Raw genomic sequence first — 25,318 nt, 5'->3', positions numbered from 1 at the left:
AAAATAACCCTTGTTCAGCACAGAGCACTGCTTCTTACATAAAAAACAGACAGGGTCAAATGTGCAGACTATTGCAATGGTGTACTCTCTGTATGGTGATGGTTTCATCATTTCTCCTCCTCAGAAGCCAGTGTCACTCTCCTTACCTGAGGGCATCCATGGATCTGATGAAGGCTTCTCTCTGGTATTGGCCTGCTCCCAGTCAAGGTCATCGTCTCTGCCTTGGCTGTACCCGCACGCTGCCAGCGGCTTCTCAAAGTTACAATCGCCTGTGACAAAAGGAAGAAATTTATATGGTTATACAGTTTTTCCATTAACTTGCTGCTCAAATGAATGAATATATAAATTAAATTCGCCTTCTTTTTTTCCCCAGCGGTATTCATAACGCAATATGCCAGACAATGAGATGCATTTAAGTGAGACAGAGTGAAGGATTACTGTAGTAGGCGAGGCACAACATACATTACCATCATTAGCGACACGGCAGTCCAATTTCACAATGACAAGTATGAAGTGTCCAAACTCCATCATCGTTAGGCATTATGTTCCAAAACTGCACCACCATCAGGGATAAATTGATTTATTTTCCTTGCCGGCCACAGAACTTTGCTGTTCATTCGCCCCTACTCCACAGAGCCACTCTAATCCTTTTTACAAGCTGCTTGCAAAATGACAGCAAGCAACCATTAGGGCCAGGCTTCAACCAGGCTTGGCGTGTGATCGATTAATACAAATTCCCCTTTTATTCCTCGCACCTTAAAGGCCACGCGGAGAATGTGAGAGTTGAGCTTTTTTTTTTTCTTGCCCCAAAGTGCCTTTCAATCCACTCATAAATCTACAAAAGAAAGGCATAGACAAAACAAGATGTCGCTGAAAAAAGGAGCTCAAAAAAGTGTGAACATATAAAAGGTGGCTTTTACACAGTGGGAGGTCGATTTCAGAGACGGCAGATGCGGCTAAATGATATTATGCAGCTTCGGATGCGTGATTACACCGGCTCGTCGTTGATAACGTATGCACAGTATATCATCACGCCTCTTGCCAGAAATGAATCTGAAAATGTTTGCTTGCTCATTGCTAATAAGTTTCTAAACACAGATGACATACAAATTTTATTGCCTCTCTTGTAATGTCCCTTGAGCCAGAATCTATGCCCGGCCAAAACTAATATCTCATCTCTTACAAGCTCCCTCTGACATTCTGCTGCATAAAGGCTACAGGCTGGGCTTTTTGTTTTCCCATTTATCTCTCTGGTGACATTTACAGTACACGTGCAAATGAGTGGCCAAACGAGGAGAACACAGGATAATTAATATCCAGCTCCATAGGGCAGCTGCTAATGATATATTTGCTGCTTTGTCTGTTTTTTGAGGGGGCGGACATCGAAAAGGGAGTGATTGCCAAAGAATCACAGGTATAAAAGGTTGAGGAATTGTTGAGAGCGTGTCCAGAAATCCATCGCCTACTCAAGCTAACCCCGTCACCAAAGAAACGTGCTGAGGATAAGAAGGTAAGTGTAACGTTACCTGTGCATTAGCTAGGGTTACTGCTAAGTGCAGAGAGAAGCTAACAGGTGACAGCCAAAAAAACAAACCATACAGAGACAGATATTCAAGAGCTAGCACAACAAACCATAATAAGAGACTTACTTATACTCACAAAGAGTTCAGACTCCAAGAGATAAGTCCATGTTGCTCTATATAGGCTAATGCTAAATTAAGCAGTTTGCTGTAACATGTTAGCCGGAGCTAAAAAGCGCACTCTGGTGAGTTTGACTAATGTTATGTCTACTTTAACTGCTTAATTTAGCTCCAATTGACTCTTCATACCTCTCTTGTAAAGTTTCCATGTAAGCTAACTCCCTTAACTCATTTAACCCTCAACATACACAAGCTGAGGATGTGTGTTGAAGTTGCTGTCAGCTGACATTAGCTAGCTATAATTTGAAAAACACTCGAGGCTGATGAACAAACAACGGGTCCTTGTCACAGTAGAAGAAAATCACAGGTTTAAATACTAATATATAATATTATTCATACTGTGTGTCTAATTGTTTCTGTTTTGTTTTTTTTAATTTCCATATTTACCTCACAAAATGCTTCATATACTTTTGTTTTTCCCTCCAAGCTATTATGCTAAGCTCATTAGCATTCTTTAACAGCTGCTAACTGCCATTGTATAATTGGGTGCAAGTAAGTTCATTAATCTGTGGAGGCAGTTAAGCAGTGGATCCACCTATAGCAGCACAGTACACAGCCTGTCCAACCTGGAACGTTAAGTGTTTTATAAACGTGAAACAGCAATAACAGGTGGCCAAAAAGTGTATTCCCAAGACTAGCAGAGAACCTGGCTGAGGAAATCTGAACAAGAAACCTTTGTGAATCACCATCACCATACCCTTGAGCAAGGCTCTCAACCTGCAATGGTTCAGTGGGAGCTGTTCAGTGGCAAACAGTGGGGAGCCGTGGTTGTCCTCCACCTCCCTGGAGTGACTGTGTGAAATTCTAGTACGAGTATGAAGGCGGTGCTGAAAAAGAGCATGTACTCCATGCTCAGTCAACTTTCTCTCTTAAATAAATAAAAATGTTTGAGTTGCCAAGATGTAACTTGGAGAACATTAACATGAGTCTTTGGCTGCAGCGGCATGGAGACTGGCTCCGTTCCATCAATATTTTGACTCAATAGTTCCAAGATCCTTTGCCCCGCGCCGCCCACCTTCCTCTCACAGCATGGTGGTGCTCAAACAAACCCAAAGAGGTGACTTTTATTGGTGTTTGATATTCAAATCGATGGCATTGGCGAGGAGCAGAATGTATTCCGAGTCAATGGGTGATGGGAGTGCAGGGAGAGTTTCAAAAACATGCACTGAGCAGATCCCTATCGCCGTTCAATTTTCAGAAGGTTTCATTTAACAAAATGTCAACTCTGTGTTTAATAATAAATCAGGAAAATGAGAGGAGTGTGGTTTCTGTTTGAAACTTCATTCCCTTCAAAGCCATCATTAACAGATCCGTTCTATTAATGATTCTCGCATTGCGCAGTTCATTTGAATTCAAAAGACATTAAGTGAAAAGAACACAATTCAGTTTTCACTGCATATATTTCCAGAGGCGATACATAGGAAGTTAACAAAATGTTCAGCTTATATCACCAATATTATTTTACACAGGCCACCTGCAGTTCAACCTGTAGCTGTAATCTCAGTTTTTAGTGGTATGTGACACCAGAAGTTATTACGGTGACAATTAAAAGGCTTTACTTTAAGAGAATTAATTCAAAACCCAATCCTTAATGAGAATGTAGTGATTATAAACCATTTTACAGTCTCTTGGTAACGTTTTAATTGATCCTCTATGGATCTGAAAACGGTGGGTGGAACAAACCCGTACCGCTTTTTTATTGACAATACCGAAGAACCCTCCACATTCAATGCTTTAGCTGAACTATTTTGACCAATAAGACGGGCTAACAGGGTGTGAACATGCAATAAATCAATTTGCATTGCTTTGATTGTTGCAAAGGGCTCTTGGTATCAGATTCCAGTATTGGAAAATGCACCCGTGACGCCTGCAACTTGTTATTGATCTGCTGTAGAACTGTTCTGCCCCGAGGCAAACATTAAAGCGTCTCGTTCGGCAGAAAGCACATGTCATCAGAGCTTTCATAAACATGTGACATCACCATTGTGAGCGCCATAAATCAAAAAACAAAACGTATCACCGATCACATGTTGCACGGCGTCAATACAAACAGCTGCTTCTGAGTCAAGAGATTGTACACATGCATGCAGATGAAAGCATCAATCAATAGCATCATAATAGTCCTTCTCTCTGTAGGAGGTTTATATCGCTGCCAGTGTGTGGCACAACCCCCATATAATCAGCCTCGACAGCTGCTGAAATAGATATCCCAACGAGAGGCTGCCAACTCTCTGAAGGAGATTTAACTTTCAATAAAAGCTTCTATGAGGTGTGGGTAGTCTGGGACTACGAATGAATGTGCTCCACCCTGTCAACATTCCCCTTTCAAGAGAAGCAGGCAGCTTGAAGCTAAAAAGGTGGCCCTAGATATGTCATGAAACAATTTATTCCTGAGTGAGAACACACAATAGTCTTTATATTCTCACGCAGAGTGCATTTCAAAGAAATCTATCCATCTTTTCCTGGACTGAGCCAGAGGCCAGAATCAATACCTCAACCCCTCAATGCTGGAGCCAATTTCTCCTAAAGATTTTCAAGTCAGACTTAAAAGGCCTTTTGTTATTGCACCTGTAACAAAAGTAAACTTTAAGCATTAAAAGCCGTGTGCTTTGTGTGTGCGTGCGTGTGTTTGTGTCAAAGTCTGGTAGTGTAGTGGAGTGCTATGCATGCAGTCCTCTCTCTGAATGCCAACGAATGAATGTGGGAAGGATTGTGAGGGTGAAAATAGAATATAGGAGAAGCAGATGTGTGTTGAGGGAAAATAAGGTGAAAAATAAGGTGTTTTTGAACACATTAGTTGCATTTGTTCAGGATGCATCTCCTTGGTGAGTTTGTAATTCACTTGGCTGGCTTCTGTTTTGGGGATTGTTTGTTTTGTTTGGAAGATTAACATTTGTGAACTTATTTCATTTTTTAATTTTGGAGTCTTTATTACTCTGGGCTTAATGAAAAGACACGTTTATTTGGCATCAAATCCAGGCCTTGATTTGACGCTAACCATTGTTTGTGGTCCTTAATTTTTTTTAGCCATATTGTTCAACTTTTTTAGAAGGAATAGTTTTAATTATTTGCTTTCCTGCTGAGAGTCAAATGAGAAGATCAATACCAATCTCATATGAAAAAAACAGCAATCCTGGGTCAGCCCAAAGGTAATAAAATCCACCTACAAGCGCCTCTCAAGCTCAGTAATGAACATATTACTTTTAATATTGTTTATTTCTATATTGTAGAAAGTCTACTTGCAATACGAATAATGTGAAAGTATCAAAAGGATCAATGCACAGAGAAATGCACACAACCGGTATTCAGAAACTGCCTAAAACGAGCCATCAGGATTTCCGTTACGTTGTGACGTCACAACTATACCTTCACCACCCTCAGCCACGCCCCAAACCAAAAAACACTGGCATAGGTGACATGGAAACATAGTGGGCGGTGCCTGCTCAGGCTTGTGTGAGCTGACCAATCAGAGCAGACTGGGCTTTTCAGGACAGGGGCCTTAAAGAGACAGGCACCAAAATGAAGCGTTCAGGCAGAGCTTGAATAGAGGTGCTGTAGCAAAGGATAGTATGAGAAAAAATAATGTGCTTTTTGAGCATTAAAGCATGTAAACATTTTCTAGTTGACACCCAAGATAAAGGAATGGACCAGAAAATGATCATTATATCAGCCCTTTAATTCATATTACCCATTTTTACTTTTGTTAAACGGCACATAAAGCAGAAAAACAAGAAGACTGGAAGGTTTCCAGGCAAAACATGAACTCATGACTTTAAGGGTAGAGAACATCTTTGGCACCTGTACAATAATTACTAGCTACTTCATAATTAGTGTTCATTTTCCACGCAGTAATTTTGAGAGTTATTTTCTGTATGGCATGTTACAGAGCAGGCAAATGAACAACAGTACCAATAGTGTGGCGTGCGGCTGTCACTCGTATGGCATCAGATAGAATATCCTCGCAGGGAGGATACTGAGCCCTTTTCCAGCATCACCACTGCCTCGGTCCCAGTGGCAGATATCATTGCTGCAAGACCTCCTTAGCCCCTCTGCCAATTCTGCAATTACCAGCCTTCCAACCTGCTCTGTCTGGCTAGGAAATCGCAGGTCTGCTCCTTGCCCCAATCTGCCTCAATGTCTTCACTTGTTTTAACAAACATCTTGTCTGCTGGCGTCCCCGCAGACTGAAACCACAAGGCAATCTTGGGTAATTTAAAACCAATGTCGACTATCTCCCTGCACCACCACCAGTTTAGAGCTCCGGATTCCTGCAGCTAAGCCCCTTAGGGACTGATAGGCCTTTTCACTCTGGCCCTATTTCACTTATCTATTGGCAGCTCCTGCCAAGTCCTATCTCTGCACTGAATTGCATGTATATATACTATCTGTTTGGGGACTTTGAACTGTGGGATGGGATTTAGACAATCAATCTCAATATCATTATCAATCACGTCTTGCTGTTCACCACATTGATTCGGGGGGAAATAAAGAAGTTGGAGTGGAGATTTCCACTGATAATCTGCCTGGCTGAGCTGTGCACTTGTCAGCAATGTTTTGCAAAACAAAACCGACAAATCACATCTAGTGTGACGGAGCAAAATCAGGGCAAAAAGCAAACATCGCATTTGTAAGTTTAGACAGTGAAATATGTCAGATGATGTATGACACTATGAATATTTTGACTTAAAAATATTGTGCACAAATTCATTATTAGAAAAAACCCTTTGGCACTATATGTGTAGCTCAAAACCACCTCATTATAAAAACCTCTTTGCCTTTCCGGGGCATTTTTTTTGACTTGTCAGCCAAATATCAAGTTGATGAATGTGCTTTACATCAGGAGTACAACATAGTTCCTGATCAAATCCACCCTTGTGCCTGGTTAGACGTACATAGAAGATGACAGGCAGCCTTTCTCCTTAGATATGCTAAATTTTGACAGATGATTTTCAAGCTATGTGTGCCAGAACACGGCTTGACGTTCTCTTCCACTGCGCCTGTCAAGAACTTCCAGTAAATGGCTTCAAATCCATCTCCATTCTGTACAACCTGCCAGGCACCAATTAAGATGAATATGGAATCTAAGTCGGAGACATGGTAGATCCTTATTGTCATTTTTCTCTAAGCAATAAAAATGAGGACTTTAGGTCTGACTGCACAGAAGGATCCTGTGGTGATAACATCCAAAAATATGCTAATTTTTCTTCTTAGCTAAAGTCCATTTTGAATCACAGCTTGTCAGAACTTTTAAGGGAGGTTAAGGTCAAATAATATAGTTCATTTACATTAAAGAGCAGGAGAGCTCTCAAACGTTGAAGATCAGATTTAATCCAATCTTAAGACTGAGGACAACCACCTGCTGTGCTCGGTACTTAGTTTGCAGACAGTTGGCTGAGGCACAACCTGACTCTGACTTGACAGCAACGAGGCTGGTTAACAATGGCTTCTCCTCCTATTGTCCCCGGCATCCTCATTCTTGTCTCTATCCACAGAGAGAGAGCTACAGTCTGTCTGTCTCAGTGCCTCTGCCCTCCAGAGAGAGAGAGGGAGAGAAAATGCGGCTGTTTCCTATTCAGCTTAATGCCTGTTGATACACTGAATGGCAGAGCGAAATAGGCTTGTTTGGCTTCCCATTTTCCTGTGTTCAACATGCCCCCAGAAATGATATGGTGACTGAGCATAAAAGGCGCTCAATTAAAATGACTGTTTATTTGTTGCTCAAGTTAAAACTGCAGCGAGGAGAGGGCGCATTTTGATCAGTGAGGTGAGGAAAAGCTGGGAAAAATGCTGAGACTTTGATTGTCAAATAAAAGAAGACAAAGAAACATCCCGCTGTGTCTGACTGCCCCGGTATTGTTGATGTGTATCTTGTGCTGCAGAATCAACTCAAGACGGTTTAAAGTGGAATTAACCCTCTGCATTGATTCACAACACAGTAGTAGCTCGATACGATAAGACTGGAAATTAAAACTTCCTCCAGTGTGGTTTCACATTTGATCCAGGTGTGATGGGCCACTGGTCTGAGCTTCAATCAATGAAAGACAGTAGAAGAGAGGAGAAAACTCCCTGGTTTCCGGAGGAAAATAGATCCACACTTGGACAGGGAGCTCTCTGAAAGAGAAAAAGGAGTCGGAGCCATGCCTGTGCTCAATGCTAAACACCCCCCTGGCTCACTCCAATAGAAAACAACATTCCCATCCCTCTGTGGCTGACCCTTCAGACTGAACCCCTTCAATCCTCCCAAAACCTGCTAAGTCAACAAACCTTTGAATTCTGCCCGAAGAGTGCAACAAAGAAGGGATGAAATGCTAATGTATCTGTAGCTTTTCCCTCACGTTTTCTCCGACTTTCCCAGAGTCTAATTTGTCAAACATGCAAGTAACAATGCCAGAAATTAGCCCAAAGGGAGGTTTCCTCCAGAGGAGAGAATGATTATGTTTGATCATGGAATAAACAAGAACATTAACATGCTTTGTTGGTTTTCCAGAACTGGAACAAATGGTTGTTTTTATGTGTGGAGGAGGGAATAATTCAAGGTTGAATGTCAAAGAATTAGGAAATCACTAAAGCTAATTAGAAAATGTAGAAGAATAGAAGAAAGGTTGAATCAATCCCTCTTGAGAAGGAGGGAGAATCTAGGCCACAAGGCAAAGCTTGCGCATCCAGGCAGAATTATCAGCTTGATGAAATATCATTACTTTGCTTTTGTGTCATGACATATCGTCAATCACATGCAGTGCGTTTAATCCCTCGCCACACATAGCCGCGGCGAGCTCGTAAAGTCTGACCAACACGTGGACAGACGGTGCACAGGTGGAAGGTGGATCTCAGCCCAGGTGAGAGGTTACCGTTTGGATCTGAGTGCTGCCTTAACAGGTGTGGCTGAGGAGATTTCAATCCCAGTGGGAGCTTTTTCAAAGTGCCGTCTTAGGGTCTTCACCTGCACACTTCAAACACATTCAGGCCCTTTGTTTCTCCTGCTCAAGCCCCATAAATCAGCTACCAGAAAGAAAAACCCCGTGGCCAGGCTTAATCCTCCTGGGTCGGGGGGGAGCCAGCGAGGAAGGCATGAGGCACATGAGCCCCCGTTTCAAATTTACTGCGTGTGCCGAGCTCTTGTTGTGCTTGGCAACAGGAGAGTCTGCAGACTGGCCAGTGTGAATCTCGAAAACAAGTGGGAGGAATACCGTCTCACCGAGTTTAACCACAGCCTCACTTCTTACAGACATGACATTTTAAAGACAATGTAGATAATTATATCAATTAAGATCACCAGCAGCACTTACCATGACATTTCTCTCCCTACCAAAGCACCTAATAATATCATCCACATCATTCTGTCTCTGTAGCCTAAAGCCATGTCTAAAACTGACATTGCAGTCAATTTCTACTGTGTCAAAACGCTTCCCAGTGTGCTGCCCAGTCTGTTTCCAAGTAGTGGAGTGCTGATTTTATTGTTTTTAGAGTCAAATAAGCAAAAACTGTAGGAGCCTTCTCGAAGAATATTTTACTATAGTTTAAGTAATGGCCAGGTGCCATTAAAAAAATACTGGATTTTGATACAAGGGTTTAATTTCCACCGGGGATAGGACTTTTCAAAATCCAATTTTTCCCCCCTCATTATTGTTTCATTTTCTTAGCCGACGGAAAACCTGATCAGTGTTGATTTAGTGTCCTGCCGACAAAGTCCACATGAGAGGATATTCTCAGTTGATCTGTCTGTTTATGAAGCTTGAGCTACCAGCTGGTTAGCTTAGCTTAGCATAAAGACTGGAAACAGGGGAAAACAGCTAGCCTGGGCTCATTCAAAGGATACAAAGTCCACATACACGTACAAACACCTCTAAAGTTCACTAATCAACATCTCATATCTCTCAACCACAGTCGAAAAGGTGTAATGACAAACTAAATATCGTCTGTCTATCTAAGTCTGCCTTCTCCTTACCTTACTTTTCTTAGAGGAATGGTCCTTGGACGGCCGGAAATACATTGAAATACTGTGATATTAACAACTGTTTGATAGAATCGCAGGGTAAGATCATCATTTAACCTTAAAAAGATTATAACCAGGCCTTGCATACCTCAATTAGCTGAAATCTCTACAGTGTGTCTCGCAAATTAGCAACTATAACTGCTTGCTGCAAACGTAGACATACTGTCAGGATCTCAGTTTTCCTATTCTTCCTGCTGGTGCCCCACGCCTTATTGCCTGTAGTTCTTCAGTTTGGTATCATATAAAAACTTAGTTCTGGGTTCTTTATCTTTTTGGTCATGCAAAGTGTGGCACAGCAACTTGTAGGCATGAATCTATTGTTTGCTAGCAGACAGAAGTACGAAGGAGGCACCTTCATGCAGCCCAAAGTCAATGCAGAGCGATGAATTGTTTTTCCATCCAGACGTGGGCGGGACTTAATTGTGTACTGTCTCTATAAACACTGGTATTTCTTGGCATTTCTGAGTCTCGGATGGTTGGCTGGCAACCGCACAGTGGTTTTTGCACAGATTAAACAAGCGTGCTATAACGTGTTAATCAGTGAGCTGTAAAAGGTGCTAATAGGCATATTTTCAGATCGAGCAAAGGCTGGCAGGTCGCCCCATTTTCTGTCTTTATACTAATCTAAGCTAGCTGGCAGCTGGCTCCACTTTCATATTTACCATACACACCTTAGATGTTTTTATATATCTTCTAGATATCTTCTAGATATTATATCTTCAGCATAGTGCAAATACATTGTGCATCTTTAACAGAAGTTACCACGATGGAAAACTGTGTCGTCCACAGGCCACAATCGCCTTCACCTACCAGTTCCTTATAATTTAAAAAAGTAAATAGCGGGTGAAGATAAAGTAACAATTGCATTTTTGTGCTAGTTTACACTGCTTTACCAGCCTAGCAATGTCTATTTTAAAATGAAATATCTCCTCTTCGCCATCCGGTGCAGCTAACCTACATTTAATATGATAATGCATGTACAGGTCGCCTCTGTGCAGTGTGAGTGACAGAATACCCAGAGACATGCTAGACCTTTTCAGCTGGTTTGTTATCAATTCAGACAGTCAAGTGGTATGAATAAGTCACGGAAACAAAGGAATTCCCCGACTCTCATTAATATTATTAATTTTTAAATCCAATTATTGTATGACGGCTCATGACCTATTTTCTGATTTAAGTGTCCTATCAAAACCTAACACATCACGGAGAGTGGAGGAGCCTTTTACGGTTCTAGGTGGTTATCGAGCTTCAGCAGGGAGTTCCTTCGGGAGTCCGCCCGCCTTGGTCGCCTTCAGACGTGTCCTCTGCAGGACAATATTACGATCCAGCCACTGTACCATCCAGGTGAATGATTGCAGGTATTAGTCCAGAGCACACAAACTTCTGAGGCACAGCAGCTCCATGATCCCTTTTAACGCTGCAGTTTTTTTCATTAACAGGGTGACAAACGTCCGTATAAAGTAATAGTGCAAGCACATTTGAGCTGGACAGCAGAAGAAATGGAGGAGGGCAAAAGGGGGCAGAAGTCCAGTGAAGAGAGCTAATGTGCAAATTGAAGCAATGATGGTTCACTGTAATAACAAGGAAACTGACATAAAATAATCATTAGTATGTACTTTTGTTGTCTTGTCCACTATGTTTAGTATTAGAGCTGAAGTTTAGTCAATTAACCTATTAATCTATCAACAGAAAGTATTACACTTTTTACTATTTTGATACTTTATTAAGTTTTGAATGTGAGGATTTGTTGCTTCCTCTAGTGGCTTGATGGCTCTGGGATTTGGACATTTTTTTAAATTCCTCATATGCTTTTTTTTTTTTAGACCAAATAACAGATTGTCTTAAGATCACACAGGGTTTCCCATTAATTACCTAGAGTGTGACTGCTCGCCACAGTCTAATTTGTCCAATGCATTTGAGACACAAAGTTATGCATCTGATTTTATGAAGATATTTCCAAAATCCTTAAAAAAACTGGATCATTAAAGACAGTCTTATCTTGGTAAACAGGTTCAAAGTGCCTGACAAATGTGAGACTGATGTACAACTCGCATTGCGCTGCGATTGATAAATGCTAATGGGCAATGGCGTTTATAAACTGCAGCTCAGAAAAACTAATCACGCTGCGTTTGCACAAGCAGGAAATGAAACTTTTTCCAGCAGCAACCCGTGTGTGTGACCAGTCCAGACAATATGTAGGCGTGAAGGCGATCTTCACAGGCAAACATCATTTTAAACAAGACAGTGATCTAGTCTATCAGTGGAGGTTTACATGCAATGGATTGATATTGACTACAGCCTATAGGCTCATGCTTCCATTTTAGCCAAAGCTGTAGATACAGTGTGCTGTGAGGACTCGACCTGTCACCAAGCAACAGAGCCAAAGCTCAGTGTTATATTTTATCATTTTATACATCATATATTTTCCACAATTTCTTATTCATGTTCATGTTATTTATGATATACCATCATGAAAAAAATAGTTTGTTGCAGCTCGATTGAGTATTGTACCAAACATCTAAGTCTGTAAAACCTCCCTCTAAAAGACTCGAACCTTCATCGTGAACTCAGAAAACAAGAATAAAGCAGTGCGACCGTGTCAATCTACTCAAACCATTGTGCATATCTACTTACGACTGTAAGTATAAACAAAAAGAAATTGTAAAATCATTATTTTAATATTGCTTTTTCATCCTAAGTATTAGCTGATAAATTGACTATAATCAAAAAACTACTTCCTTACAGGTATTCGTAATGGCCAATAGAAACACTTAACAGGCCAGCGCTGAAGAACTGAAAAGTCTAAAAGGAACATTCTGTGCAGTTCATACCCTAAAATGGTCTAATGCCATGTATTCAAGTGCTAATTCACTGAAGAATCTGAAAACCAATAGCAGAGGCTTAATCCTCCTCCTTTAAAAGTAACAGTCAAGCAACAAAGAGACTTAAAAACAGACATAATGTGCGTTTTCTTCTTCTGGGCTTGGTCAGCGCACATGCTCCTGCATTTTGAATGAGCTGCCGTTCATCTACAACCTTCTCGGATAGATCAGAAAAAAGAACTTTAGCAAGTCTGCGAGAGATAAAAGCAGCGTCTGCCTTCTAAGTGAAAGTCAATAGACATATTCCTGTGACATTTATATTCCCTCAATTTTTTTGTGGTGAGATGAGTTCCTGGTCAACACGTCATGAACACTCACTGGCTCTATGAATAAATACGCTGTTGGACTCAGTATCCATAATTACATGCTGCTGTATATGCTGCATATAGCAGAGTAGCCTGCGTCAATACATCCCAGCAGTCAAAGCAACTACAGGCCTTAATTAAAGTAGCAAAATAAAAGATGTGTTAGTCATCAGTCACTTTATATTGTCTCAGCTTGAAATGTCACTTGTGTAATCTAGTGAATTCACTGTTATTTTCCAAAATAGTAACCGAGTCTCTGATATATGCTGAAGAATATGCTGGATAACTTTTTTTATTTGCAGTACCTGGAGGCTCGTCAATCAAAAAAAAAAAACAGTGACATCTGTCAATCTATCTATCTGATCCCTCAGGTCTTTCAAAAAAGTGTCATCATCCGAATGACCACAAAGGTCAAGATACTCGCAAAGCTCTGATATTTGAGGAAAACGTCTCATCCAGTCAAACATCACTTTGAGCCGTCTGCTCTGCTTGACCATCCCACAGGCCTTTCGGCCTATATTGGTTTGGCCAGAAGAGCTAAATCAATCACAAAACAAGGAGAGCTGCCAAAGACTTCTTTCACACCCCAACAATGCAGCACTCAATGCCATGTTAAGGCTATTTTGACAAGGTTTCAGAAATGTCACAGACATCAGCAGGGACAGCATGCAAATGCTGCAGGGCACGTGGCTGTCATGAATATGACCATGAGACGAGTGAAAAAGACAGAAGCTGTTAAAAGATAAGAGATGATAAAATATTTAATGACACTTGGACCAAAGAAACTATTAAAATGTCTTGATGACTCATTGATGGCAAAAGCAATAACAACCGGAAAAGTTTCATTTTATATGAAATTAGCTTCATCGTCTTCTTTATACGACCAGGTTCAGTCAAGTTTACATCAAATGCTGCTAATCCAGCATAGTGAAAGAAATGATCCCTTTGATGGAATTTCACCGCAGCACAGATCAACAAATTGAACTAAACCACAAAACACACTGAAGTAGCTCGAGGCGATGTGAGATTAGCGAGAGAGCAGGAGAGAGAGAGAGAGAGAGACATAGGGAGAAGGACAGGGGGATGGTGGTGTGTGTGTTTGTGTGTGTTGTTGCTCGATCTCACCAGTAGCAACAATCTTCAGGAGTACTGGAGAATCGACTGCGACCACAGGGGCATCGACCTCAATGCTAATACCAAGAAGCACAAACAGGCCTTAAATGAAGCTCATTTATAGATGAATGGGGAAGAATGATACGAGACAGAGATTCCATATGGAGCACGAGTGGTCACTGACCGGTGTGATGAGTTTTTAGATCACCGGATCTCGACCCCACTAAACACATTTGGAAACTTCTGGACCATGAGCTTCCAAATAGACAAATGACTTTCATCCCTCCAAAAGACTTCAGAGATCTATGCAAATTAGTGTTGAACTGTGCTGCAGGCTTGAGGCAGCAGAGCGGTCGTACCTCTAGTGTATTACCTTGCATTTGAGTCACAGAGCTATGCATCCGTTTTTCTGAATGTATTTACAGAATCCCTAAGGGCTCTTCTCAACATCTGGATGTCTTCTGTCGTTGCATGATCAAAAAAAAAAAAACTTTTCAAGTTGCACCGGCTTGTTCCAAACAAAGATGGTAGCTGGAAATGACACATGACCCTGCTCAATGAGAATCATGTGAAACAACAAGAAAACTCAATTACCCATTATGTAATGGTACCTTTCATATATTCTCAAAATACTTTTAAAATAGAACTGGGCAATCGACTGATTTAAAATCATCTTAGATTTTGAATGTCCTTACATCGTGATATATTATTGTTTTAAATGTGTTGGATAAGGCATAAGCGTGGTCTCTTCCTGGTTTTAAAGGATGAATTACACTACAATGTAATTTTCTGAACTTATCGGACTGTCCTATGCCCTGACCAACTTGGTTATTAAATCCACATTAATGATGACTATTCATCAACAATCTCATTGTGTTAATATGTTGCAAAAGTACAAACTGCCATCCCTGTATTATATTGTCGCATTTTCAATAACAAGGTATTTGGTCAAAAATATTGATATTTGATTCTGTCGCCCAGTCCTAGCATTTATGAAGAAAAATCTTTATTGAATATACAGTATTGTGTATCATAATATCGCCTGAAAACATTGCAATGTTATTATAATTTAGCCCAGCCCTACTTCAGAAAGACAGTGTTTTGAAATGAACTGGGGTTTTTTCCCCCAGAGATCACTCGGTTATTATTTTTAGTTTTAGTTCATTTTAATCTCAATTATGTGACTGGAATGTAATGCTAACACGAGAGGCACAAACTGGCCCTTACTCACACACTTCATGTCTTGATCTCAACCTTTACTTTTATTCGATTTAATGCAATTTAGAAGTCGTCCCCGTCAGTTACAGGACCTTTCTCGAAGGAAGGAACGGGAAGTCACACACAGAAAGAAAAAAAAAAATAGACAGAGGTACAGATGGTACTGCTGTGTACTTCTCGCAGGCACGTATGCTTCACATTCACATATTTCTCTATAGCCGTGAGGAAATGTTATTTTAACAATTATTTGGACTCTTCAGATGGAGGCTGGAAGAAAACCAGGAAGTTATTCTCATTTGTGACTACAGAAACTTTTTTAGCTAACCTTGTGTAGCCCACTCCCATATGGCAAGACGAATCTGAGAAAGTACATGGTGTGATTACACAAAATATGGTCAGCTAGACCCGCACTGGTTATCAATGCCAACATCCAGATGTTTAAGTGGAAAATCGACAAGGGATTCAACACTATGACCATCTGCAGTGCTGACCTGACATTACAGGAAGGGGGAAAAAAAAAAAAGAAAGGCTGCCGGCTTTTCGAAAGCGCCCAAATTTGCATCTCCAGCAATTAAAACCTGCACTTATTCCAAATACAAACATGGATTTTGTGAAGCACAAACATTGGAAACTTTTAACGAACACTCTGGCTCTTGGGATAAACCATATGCACGCACAAACAAACAATGCACAAAATCACAAACTTCTCCAACAGATTGAGAGCTGGCAAACTTCCCAAAGCTTCTACAGGACAAATCTGAATATGATGATGATAACTGGCGCCTGGGAAGCATTTGCTCCTTAAAAGGAAAATGTGAACATTCAGCTGTTTTTCCGAAACGATATGAGCATAAATGCATTATCCATCTCGTGCATAAAATTAACAAGCTGTTCCTCATTTTGACATTCACAGGCTTTTTATTTTCTTATGATTAAGGTGAGAAGTTGCGAAGTAAGCGGTAAATTTAGCGGCGGATCATTTTCGTGGATTGTGCCTCGGGCTTCGGCTCCTAATGAATCAGATGTGTGAAACTTTTCGAGAGCCGTCTTCTATTTCACACACACATTTCATTAACCTGTAGTTCATTCATTATTGCTGTGGGTGTGGAGGAAAGTAGCAGCCCCAGATATAATTGTGTTATCGGGGGTTGTAAGGGCTGTGGCTAATTACTGGCTGAGAACACAACACAGGCACTTAGACATCAGCCTGATGGAACAATCCACAATGGCTTGTGACAAGAGCTGTCCTCCCTGGAGTTTCAGGAGAAGACATGATAGCATAGTGATTCGTGACTCATAACAGAATCGCATCATCTCCATAGCACGGGAGATGACACGGAGACACTGAAATAAGTCGACAAGTTTACTATGCAGCACGACTGAAAGACCATAACCGACAGCAACCGGCTAAGACAGGAGGAATGTTTTACGAGAAGTCAAAATGTAGGATTATTTTAATCACCACGTTCAAGAAATCCACATCAATTTGTCGTGGTGATGCGGCTGCTGCAGCATAGTGGTTATGCTAACATGCACGGAGTCACCTGGCTGTTTGCCTGTGAGCCGTTAAGGTCTTATTTGAGTTAAGCTAATTACACAAGGCTTTGATACCCTGAAAGTAGGTCTCCGTTTTGCCAGAATATTCCTTTAAACCTGCAGCGTCCTGTCTGCAAATACAAAGGTAGACTCAAGTCAAGTTTATTCATGTAACCTCAAATAGTAAATTGGTTTTTAACACTTCAGTTCCTCTTTTCTTATACGTTTGATTCAAATAAAGAAAAAGTTAAGTTAAGTAAAGTTAAATAACTTAATAACAAAATAACTTTAAACAGGAAATATATTGAATAAAAGGCATGAAATATTATTAAATAAAAGAATCAAGATATTACTCAGATGAAGTAAAAGTAAAGTATGATATGTAGTGCTTCATGAATAAAGTATTCTACATAAAAGAGACAAAATAAAGTATATTCAAACCAGATGGCATTCATACTAAATTCGGCTGATTTTTGAGTGTGCTGTTGATCAGGACGATTCTCCCATAATGCAATGCACAAAGGAGTAGGAGAAGCTGCTGACAGCTGAAGAGTTTTAGGACTAAATTAATTGTGCAAAGTGGTGAAATGGCTCGAAAACAATCTTGAAAAAAATGGTATAAAAACTTAGGAAAAACATTTTAATGTCTGCGTATAAAGTATAATCAACAGTCGCCAGGTCGCCAACAGTTGTTGAGATATTTCAGTTTGAACTAAAGTGGTGGTCCAACCAAACAACACCCCATTATTGAAAACACCTGGCTGCCAAGTACCTTGTCCATTAAATTACATGTAATACAGTGGAATAAAGGCCATAATGTCATCTGCAACTACTTTTCTTGTAGTTCTTTGAACTGGAGCTCAACAAGGTTATTCTAATGAAGTTATGAAGATAAATAATGATGAGTGAAAACTAGATTACCCGAGTAACTGGGTTGCCCTGCGTGTAAACATGCCTCTGACAGCTCACAAGGTATTTTGGAGCGTACCGACACACCCGTTATGCAGACAACACGATCCCAAATACTGCACAAAGGGAGAATGCAAGGCACTGAGAGGCCAGCAGCTTTAAATGTTTCCATCCACATTCATAATCAATGTTCAACAACGTCAAGTTCAGTGAAGGTACCGAGCAAAAGACAAACTGAAAAAAACCTAATTTCTTCCGACTGCATTTGGTCTAAACTGTGCTTAAGAGTCTTTAAATTATTCGTGGTCCTCTCAGCCCATTCATGTTAAAAACTGAAGTAAATGGCCTGACATGAAGAGCCCTTATCCCACAAGTCAGAGGGAGCTGGAACATTGTCTGTCACCTGGCCTCCCTTATCTTCTGGCCAACACAATGTCTGACTCATTGCAGCTCTGAAAACTCCACATTTGGAGCTCATGAAAAGGACGAGACATCCACAGCAGCATATTTCCTCACAATCAAAGCTTTACAAAGGAAGAAAAGGAGAGCGCAGACGCCTGAGAGTTATCCTCATGAATATCTGGCTGGATTTTTTTTTTTTCTTTATCCTCCTGTCGACAGCTTGTCTGATTCTTATAAAACCCATCCTTCACTCATGTCTGTTTGCCTTTCATTGAATTGGCTGGAGATATCTTCTCCACTCATTGACCTTGAGAAACAAACTAAGAGTTTTCACAAATTTCAAGAGTGAAGCGTTCAACTTTAGGCAAATCTTTATTTTTTTTCAAAACGGGGGAGAAATAAATGGAAATTCGGGGATAAAAAAAAGGGAGACGTACAAACTCTTTCCCTCTGCAAAGCTCACCAGCCCCAAAGATTCTGCTGTTGAGAAGGCTGACTAGTTTATTTTCTCTCTGCCATTTTTATCTCTCTGTTCACATGCTGTTCAGTGTCCATTTATCCGTGGTGAGGGCTTCTCCTTGGCAGGAACGATCACTTTCAACAACAGTCCCCGCGAATCAGAGCGACGTGTCACATCGTTCCAGTGACAACTAACGACTACCAATGTATCTGGGCAAGCTGCCAGTGCGCTGGGCTAGGAACAGCCGCCGGGTGTGTGTGTGTGTGGAGGGGGGGGTGGGGTTGGTGGAGGAGACGGTAGAGGTGGGGGGGCCTGCACGCTCCAAGGAGACAGAGGTTTAGCTCACATGTGGCAGCATTAAAACCTCACATCACATCCCCGCAGTCAACAAAGTCCCTTACATATCATGTGCCGAGAGATTGAATCGATGTGCTTTGAGAGGCTGACTCTGATACTGTATGTCTGGAGGCCGACTGAGACAGGAGTCAGAGAGCCCAATAACCCGACCGAGAGAGCGGAGACATGTGGGTCATCTGATTCATCCAACAGTCAGGCCCTCTTTTCCTCTCCACCCGTCTGCTCATTTGTATTCCCAAGGTCAGAGGGGTCGCCAAAACTTTGCTTTGCATATATATTTTCTGGCACTAAGATTGAGAGTAAAACACACTATCTCCATAAATAAACACTAATTGGTGGCTAATTTTCTTAGTTCTTGCCTGGTTGATTCATTGCCTCTGGGCTAATATGAATTATTCATCCAAATGGCAAAACAGCTTTATGTAGAAACCTACAAGGCACCGCATTCATTATGCTATCATGCCGAGTAATTCCAGGCACTGACGGCTGGTATTAGAATAATATGCATATTGGGTATTCTTTTTTTTTCCCGGGGCATTGGCAGGCAGTAATAGCGCTTCCGTTGGCAGGGACTGAGAGGGATGCAACACCCCTCATGGCTGACAAAACCCCCTTGTTTTGACAGAGGATTGAGCGAGGAGGGGAACGAGTGTTTCGACTCTGCCCTCGTGGAGAGAGGATTAAGCTGTGTGGCCGTGCTGCCGGGTGGCGCGGGGAGTTGGGTAGGCTATGTTATCATGTCAGTCCTCCCTCCCGTGGTACCGCGGATCTGCGCTGCCCCCGTGACTCCAGAGGAAGCACCTGGCCTGGCCACGGGGAGCTCATCAGGCTCACTGTTCTCCCTTGGGAGCGAGGTTGCAGCATCCCAAGTCTGGCTGACTGCAGAAGAAGGACAACTGAAAGGCATATATACTGTGAGGCCACGGGTTCTGTTTGTGCTCGGGAATAAGCTTTCCGTCCCCGCCATCACATCTAGATCCCCATGTTTTTTTCTGTACACAAGTTTGCGGCGACAGCGGCAGAGCGGGGGCGATGAGTCGGACGAGAGATGGTAAAACAGAAATGTCAGTTCAGAGCAGGGTGAGGCTCTTAAATGGCAGCAGGCGCCTGGCTGAGGTATCCGTCTTCCCAAGTGTTCCCTGTCTCCGCAGATCTGTCTCTGCGCCGGAGATACCTTGCCTCCGGAGGCAAACGCCGTGTCCTCAGGCTATGGCAACATCAGCGCGGGGATAACATGCAAGGAACACGGGTGGGCTACAGCTGGTTTTCTCCACAGGCTGGGCTACTGTAGGAGCGTCACAGTAAGAATTTACATGGCAATTTGCAGGTTAAAGTGTAGCTTAAATTGGGCCGAATAAAAAATGAAAGGTTAAAGTTCAGTGCTTATTTTTCCAAATGTGGTTGTTTCATTTTGAAATAAATCAGTTTAAATGCCTTTTAAACAATACAGAGCCTTGGCTTCAACACTTTCAACCTCAGTCTTCCTGTATCCAAATTATATGTCTAAGAATAGAGTTTCTCATACGATGTTAACAAAGCTTTGATTTCAGTGTATGGAAATCCATTACCATGACCTGCTAGGGGTGGGCGATCTGATGAATTAAGATCACAATCGTTCTTGAAGGTGTCCCCAATCTACATTTGCAATTGCGATATTTAATATCATCTTGCTTCTGTTTCCAAACTTTACATAACCTCGTTCACTAGCAGATCCATGCTACATACACAAATCAATAGAGCGATGTAGCGAACTAGATGGGTATGCTGATCGGATGAATTACTTAACTTATTGTTAAGATGGTAACAAGATTATAGCTAGCAACACGGCGGATGAGCCTGTGCCAAAAGATAACAACCTTTAAGCAATATTGTGTTTATTAACGATTAAAAGCCACAGAATAACACCAAGCACCTGCGCACAAACACTTTCTTCGACAGAGCGATGAGCCATCGCATCACAGTAATGGTGCAGCAGATCTACACTTCGCTGCAGGAGCGTTTATAAACTCAGTAGAGTCAGCAGCACAACCAAAGCTCGACAGTCCACCATCGTTCTTGTTGTCCTTTCTTTCGTGCATGGCTACTGGGCTGAAAACATAATACATTTGCACGAAGGGGGGCCTTGTTGTCACAGGTTTCTAAACTTTGCGTTTTCAGGCCCCCAAAACGCTGTTGTCATGTGAGCAAACGACCACAATGCAAGAGCAGTTAACCATTTTATGCAAAAACCTTTGTCAGCTATTCCATCCAATAGTTAAAGTGACAGACTCTTGAAATCACAAACCTATTTCACTATCTTATTATCCAAAGTTGTTTTTAGGAGTTTAAAGAACCCCTGCTGACAGTATAGCAGCCTCCAGAAATTGCTGATTGAGTTGTCAAACTGTATTACTGTACAATCCCCCCTACATTGAAAGCAGTAAGTACAAAAAGTATAGGATTATTGCTGGCTGTTTGCCACGCCTGGTGTCATTTATGAGATCTCCGGTCAATTTGTCTTTGTGATGTTGGCGCCAAAAATCCCTTGTTCGGTCCAGACCGTGCAACAATAAAATGTGATCTGTGTAATAGAGCATGCATGTTTGGAGGAATTATCTGTGTTTCAAGTGTTTTCCTCATTATATTGAGTATCAGAGTGTCTGCTGTCACATATTAGGTGGCATTAACATCATGCATGCCCACTGGGGTGGAATTCAGCCTGTCTCCGAACCCAAAATGATATTAATTTCAAGAAATTAGACAACCCAGGGCGAGGTCAGGTGACGGGCTCTGCCTCGCAACAAATGTGCCATGAGATTGTTATCAATCTAGCAGTAATTGTATCGTCTGATTCAGAGACCACTTGAGTCCAAGGACAGTATTTTTGATTCACTGCTGCCGCTCACTACTGTTCACTTTCTCCTAAGAGAGCTCCTCGTGTAGATATATTCAACGTGTTAAGCAAATCTCAACATATTCCCAAGTAAATTGAAAAGATGTTTAAAAACTTATTAACGGGCAAAGGATAATATCCCTCCTGGAATTAAGGATTGACAGAATTAGAGCAACTCGGGCGAAACATTAATTAAGCGCAGGGGTTTGAACGTTCAACCGCTGCAGCCAGCGGATCGTCTGGCATCCAGTCCAACATCATCGCAGGAGGCCTCGATGCTGCCAGGCCTTAATGCACACATCTAAAATGTCAATGCATATCTCCGTGATGATTACATAGTGTGAACATTTTAAGAAACATCAGTGATGCAGGACCAAACTATTCAGACAGCTCAATCTTTACTCTCCGAGGGCAAATCTTACAAGCCATGACAGAAAGTCACACACTGGTAGAGTACAACAGTAATGAAAAAATGTGATGGAATCTAGATAAGAGTGATATCATAAATCCAGCGGCAGAAACCAAAGGTGAATTTTCAGAGTAAATGTCAGCTCCTCCCACAGGAGGATAAGCCTCTATGCCTCGCCACTGTCGCTGCTCCATACCGTGTGTGCAAGTGTATTACTGTGAGATAAGGTGCGCGCATCCGAGGGCGTCCTATTTAATTTCTGAAAATAGTACCCTTTTACAAGTGTGCGAGATGAACTTCCACCTCGCCGAGCTACTTATAACGATTAGATAGAAATTTCAAAAATTGTCTTCTTCCACAATTCGAGATAATAGTCCAATGAGCACACAAAACAATGTGACCCCCTTCGCTGACCCTCTTTGTGGCAGGGAAATTGCCTGTAATGACATGCTGTAGCACTGACACATTAAAAAGATTTCTCTTACAGCTTTGCCAATTGACACATCTTCAGCAAAATCCTCCACATGCAATAAATATGGCAACCCACTGTACCAGAGTGTAGCAGAAATCCATTTTTGCCCACAGCAATAATCTTGCATCACTCACTCTAAATCATACTGTAGTACCTTGATGTAATTCGACAACTACAGATGATATTGAATAGAATCTGGAGGATGAAATAACCTCATTTTTATAGAGCTGAGTTGCAGCAGCAGCACACTTGGGCATATGAAATTAGGAGCCATCAAAGTAAAACACGTAATTATCTTGGAGGAAACGAATGTGCGTGAATGCATTAACAGAAATTAATAAGACTAATCCTAATCTATCTTTTTTTGAGTCAGGTGCTTCTGGAGAAAAGCTGGACAATCTTCGGGGATTCCTTCAATTAAAACTGTGACTCCAAAGCTTAGACCTGGTTATTATAAATCTCACCCTACCTACGTTTCATCTCCGAGCCAAAAATCACATATTTTTCTGTTGTCAGTACCGTGGCAGACGCTAATTACAACTCATACATAATCTTTTATGTAAATGTTTTTGCCTTCTTTGATCTCCCTGTGTAGTCGAGGACAGCCAGATCACAGACTTGGGCTAGATCTGTCACTTGAGTCAGAAAGAGAGAAGCGAAGTGGAAGGAAATCTGATTTGTTGTGGTGTTTGTCGGCCCATGAGCGCAGAGGATGTTTGATCAGGTCATTTCATGTTGGGCTCTAAAACAACACGGTCAAACCACCCAGATCTTTCATCCCCATCTTACGGGACAAACAAGCTTAGCCTCAGATGTGAACTAGTGAAGATAGAGGATAGAGGGGGATTTGAACACCTTTTAGTCTCTGGATTAATCTTTCTTAAGCTGCAATGCTTTTTTACACAGTTCTTAAACCTAATGAAACACAGGCTATACGTTAGAGCGACTCATTTTTCATAATGAAACTTTTAAATGGCTTTTATAATTCTACATTTCAATGACAGATAATGATTGGTGCTGGGAATAAATGGGGCAAGCAGCAGCCATCAGTATCAGTATGAGACCAGCTGAGCAACACAAGTCTCAGTGTACCTCATTAGCTATTACTCAAACATAACATTGGAGTAGGCCCCTGTGGTCCTTTCTGAGGCTTAAACACAGCTGGGGGCATGACAGATAGAGGCCGACTGTACGTTACTCCTCCTACCAACAGAGAAAGGTCAGCTCTGACACCCCGGAAGGAGCCCTCAAGCTCTCGTGGACATAAGGAAGCCAAACTGGCTCGCTCTGAGGCTGAAGGGTCAGACAGCCAGCCCCGAGCCAGGCAGGAAGGACTACAGACATCCTCTGGCACTGCCACCCGGTCCCAGCTTAACACAAATAACAAAACCAACAAAAAAAAAACAAAACATTAACTCACTTACCCCTAGTGGTGTCAACGAGTGCAGATTTTTAATATTGTTGAGATTGACAAAATTGTCAATTAGCCGCGTTTCCATTAAGTGGTTTCGAGCCAAAAAACAAGGCTGCATAAAGTTTAATCAAAAGTTGGTGGTACAGGCTACGTTATGCATGGCTGTAATCAATAAGTAGAAGAAGCAGAGGTCGCAAACCGGAAACAAAACCAAGTTGTTTGCTAACTGCCAACTGCTAGACCCAGTCGCCTTGGCCATCTACGAGAGAAACCAATGAGTAACCCGTTTGTTACGTCAGTACTTTGGAAAAGGTGTTTCCAGCTCCAACTTTTTTTTTTTTTTTTAATTTGGCCATTTCCATCAACCGTCTCTAGCGCAATACTCCAAAAAGGGTATAAAAACACGCCGATGGAAACATGGCTTGTGAACTAGCTCTGAAATTAACATTATAGCAGTATCTACTGGCAGTACCAAACCAAATCAAGCTGTAGCAGTAAAACCCCGAAGTGTATTGGCTTAGAGCTCATATTACTTATGATTTTCACTTTGTACTTATAGAAAAATAATTAGTGATTTATTTCCTTTCCTTACTTAGGCCTATCAGCTTTTGATTAGAGCAAAATTCACTTGTTTATGTGACTCAAATAAAAGTAGATCCTTGATAAACACCACGAAGAAAAGGGGCCAAGGTTTTCTCCAGCCAAACCTAGCTCTTTGAAATTGAGAGCAAAAGGGAAAGACTTGACAAGACATAATGAAAAGGAGAAGACTGAAAGGGAAAAATCTGCTCAGTAGACAACGTGGTTAGCGGGGCTATCTTTGGTCGACCAGGCAGCGGGGAGTTTTGCATTTGCAGGATTTTGATAAGAAGAGTGTAGGTGTTCTCTCCCTCTGTGTGTTCTACAAATGAACATGACGGGCTTAATCCACTGGTGCGAGGGCCGGACCCGCTGTCCTCTCCTTCCGTCCTGCCAGTCTGGTTACTGCCTCTCTCATTCCCTCACGCCATGGTGTCACCAATTAGCCAGGGCCCAGGTTTCATTAAGGCATCGCGGCTGCTGCCTGCCGCCTTCTGTCACATCCTGATTATAAGCCTGAGATGGGTCTGCTACCTGACACACAGGGACGAGCACAAAACACAGCACATACACGGCTCACAGACACAAGAAGATAACCCACACTGGCTATGCACAACGACACACATCCAAGCGCACACTGGTGGAAAGTAGCCACCATCAGAGATACACACACTATAAACACAGTCTATGTGTTTAT

General features: G+C 41.7%; 1 protein-coding gene across 8 annotated transcripts in view; it reads right to left on the bottom strand.

The window, feature by feature from the left end:
* The window catches only part of LOC311266815 (receptor-type tyrosine-protein phosphatase mu), a 171,975-nt gene that overhangs the window by 132,913 nt on the left and 13,744 nt on the right, over positions 1-25,318 (bottom strand). For all 8 annotated transcript variants that reach the window (XM_084369382.1, XM_084369385.1, XM_084369383.1 and 5 more), the window contains exon 2: positions 147-269. In XM_084369382.1, the coding sequence (XP_084225508.1) occupies positions 147-269 (123 nt within the window). The remainder of the gene's footprint in view (positions 1-146; positions 270-25,318) is intronic.

This window comes from Pagrus pagrus (genome assembly GCF_965226575.1).
Source record: "Pagrus pagrus genome assembly, chromosome: 12".
In the NCBI taxonomy this organism is placed as follows: Eukaryota; Metazoa; Chordata; class Actinopteri; order Spariformes; family Sparidae; genus Pagrus; species Pagrus pagrus.
The sequence above is the reverse complement of the archived record's forward strand: the minus strand, read 5'-3'. Positions and strand labels throughout refer to the sequence as shown.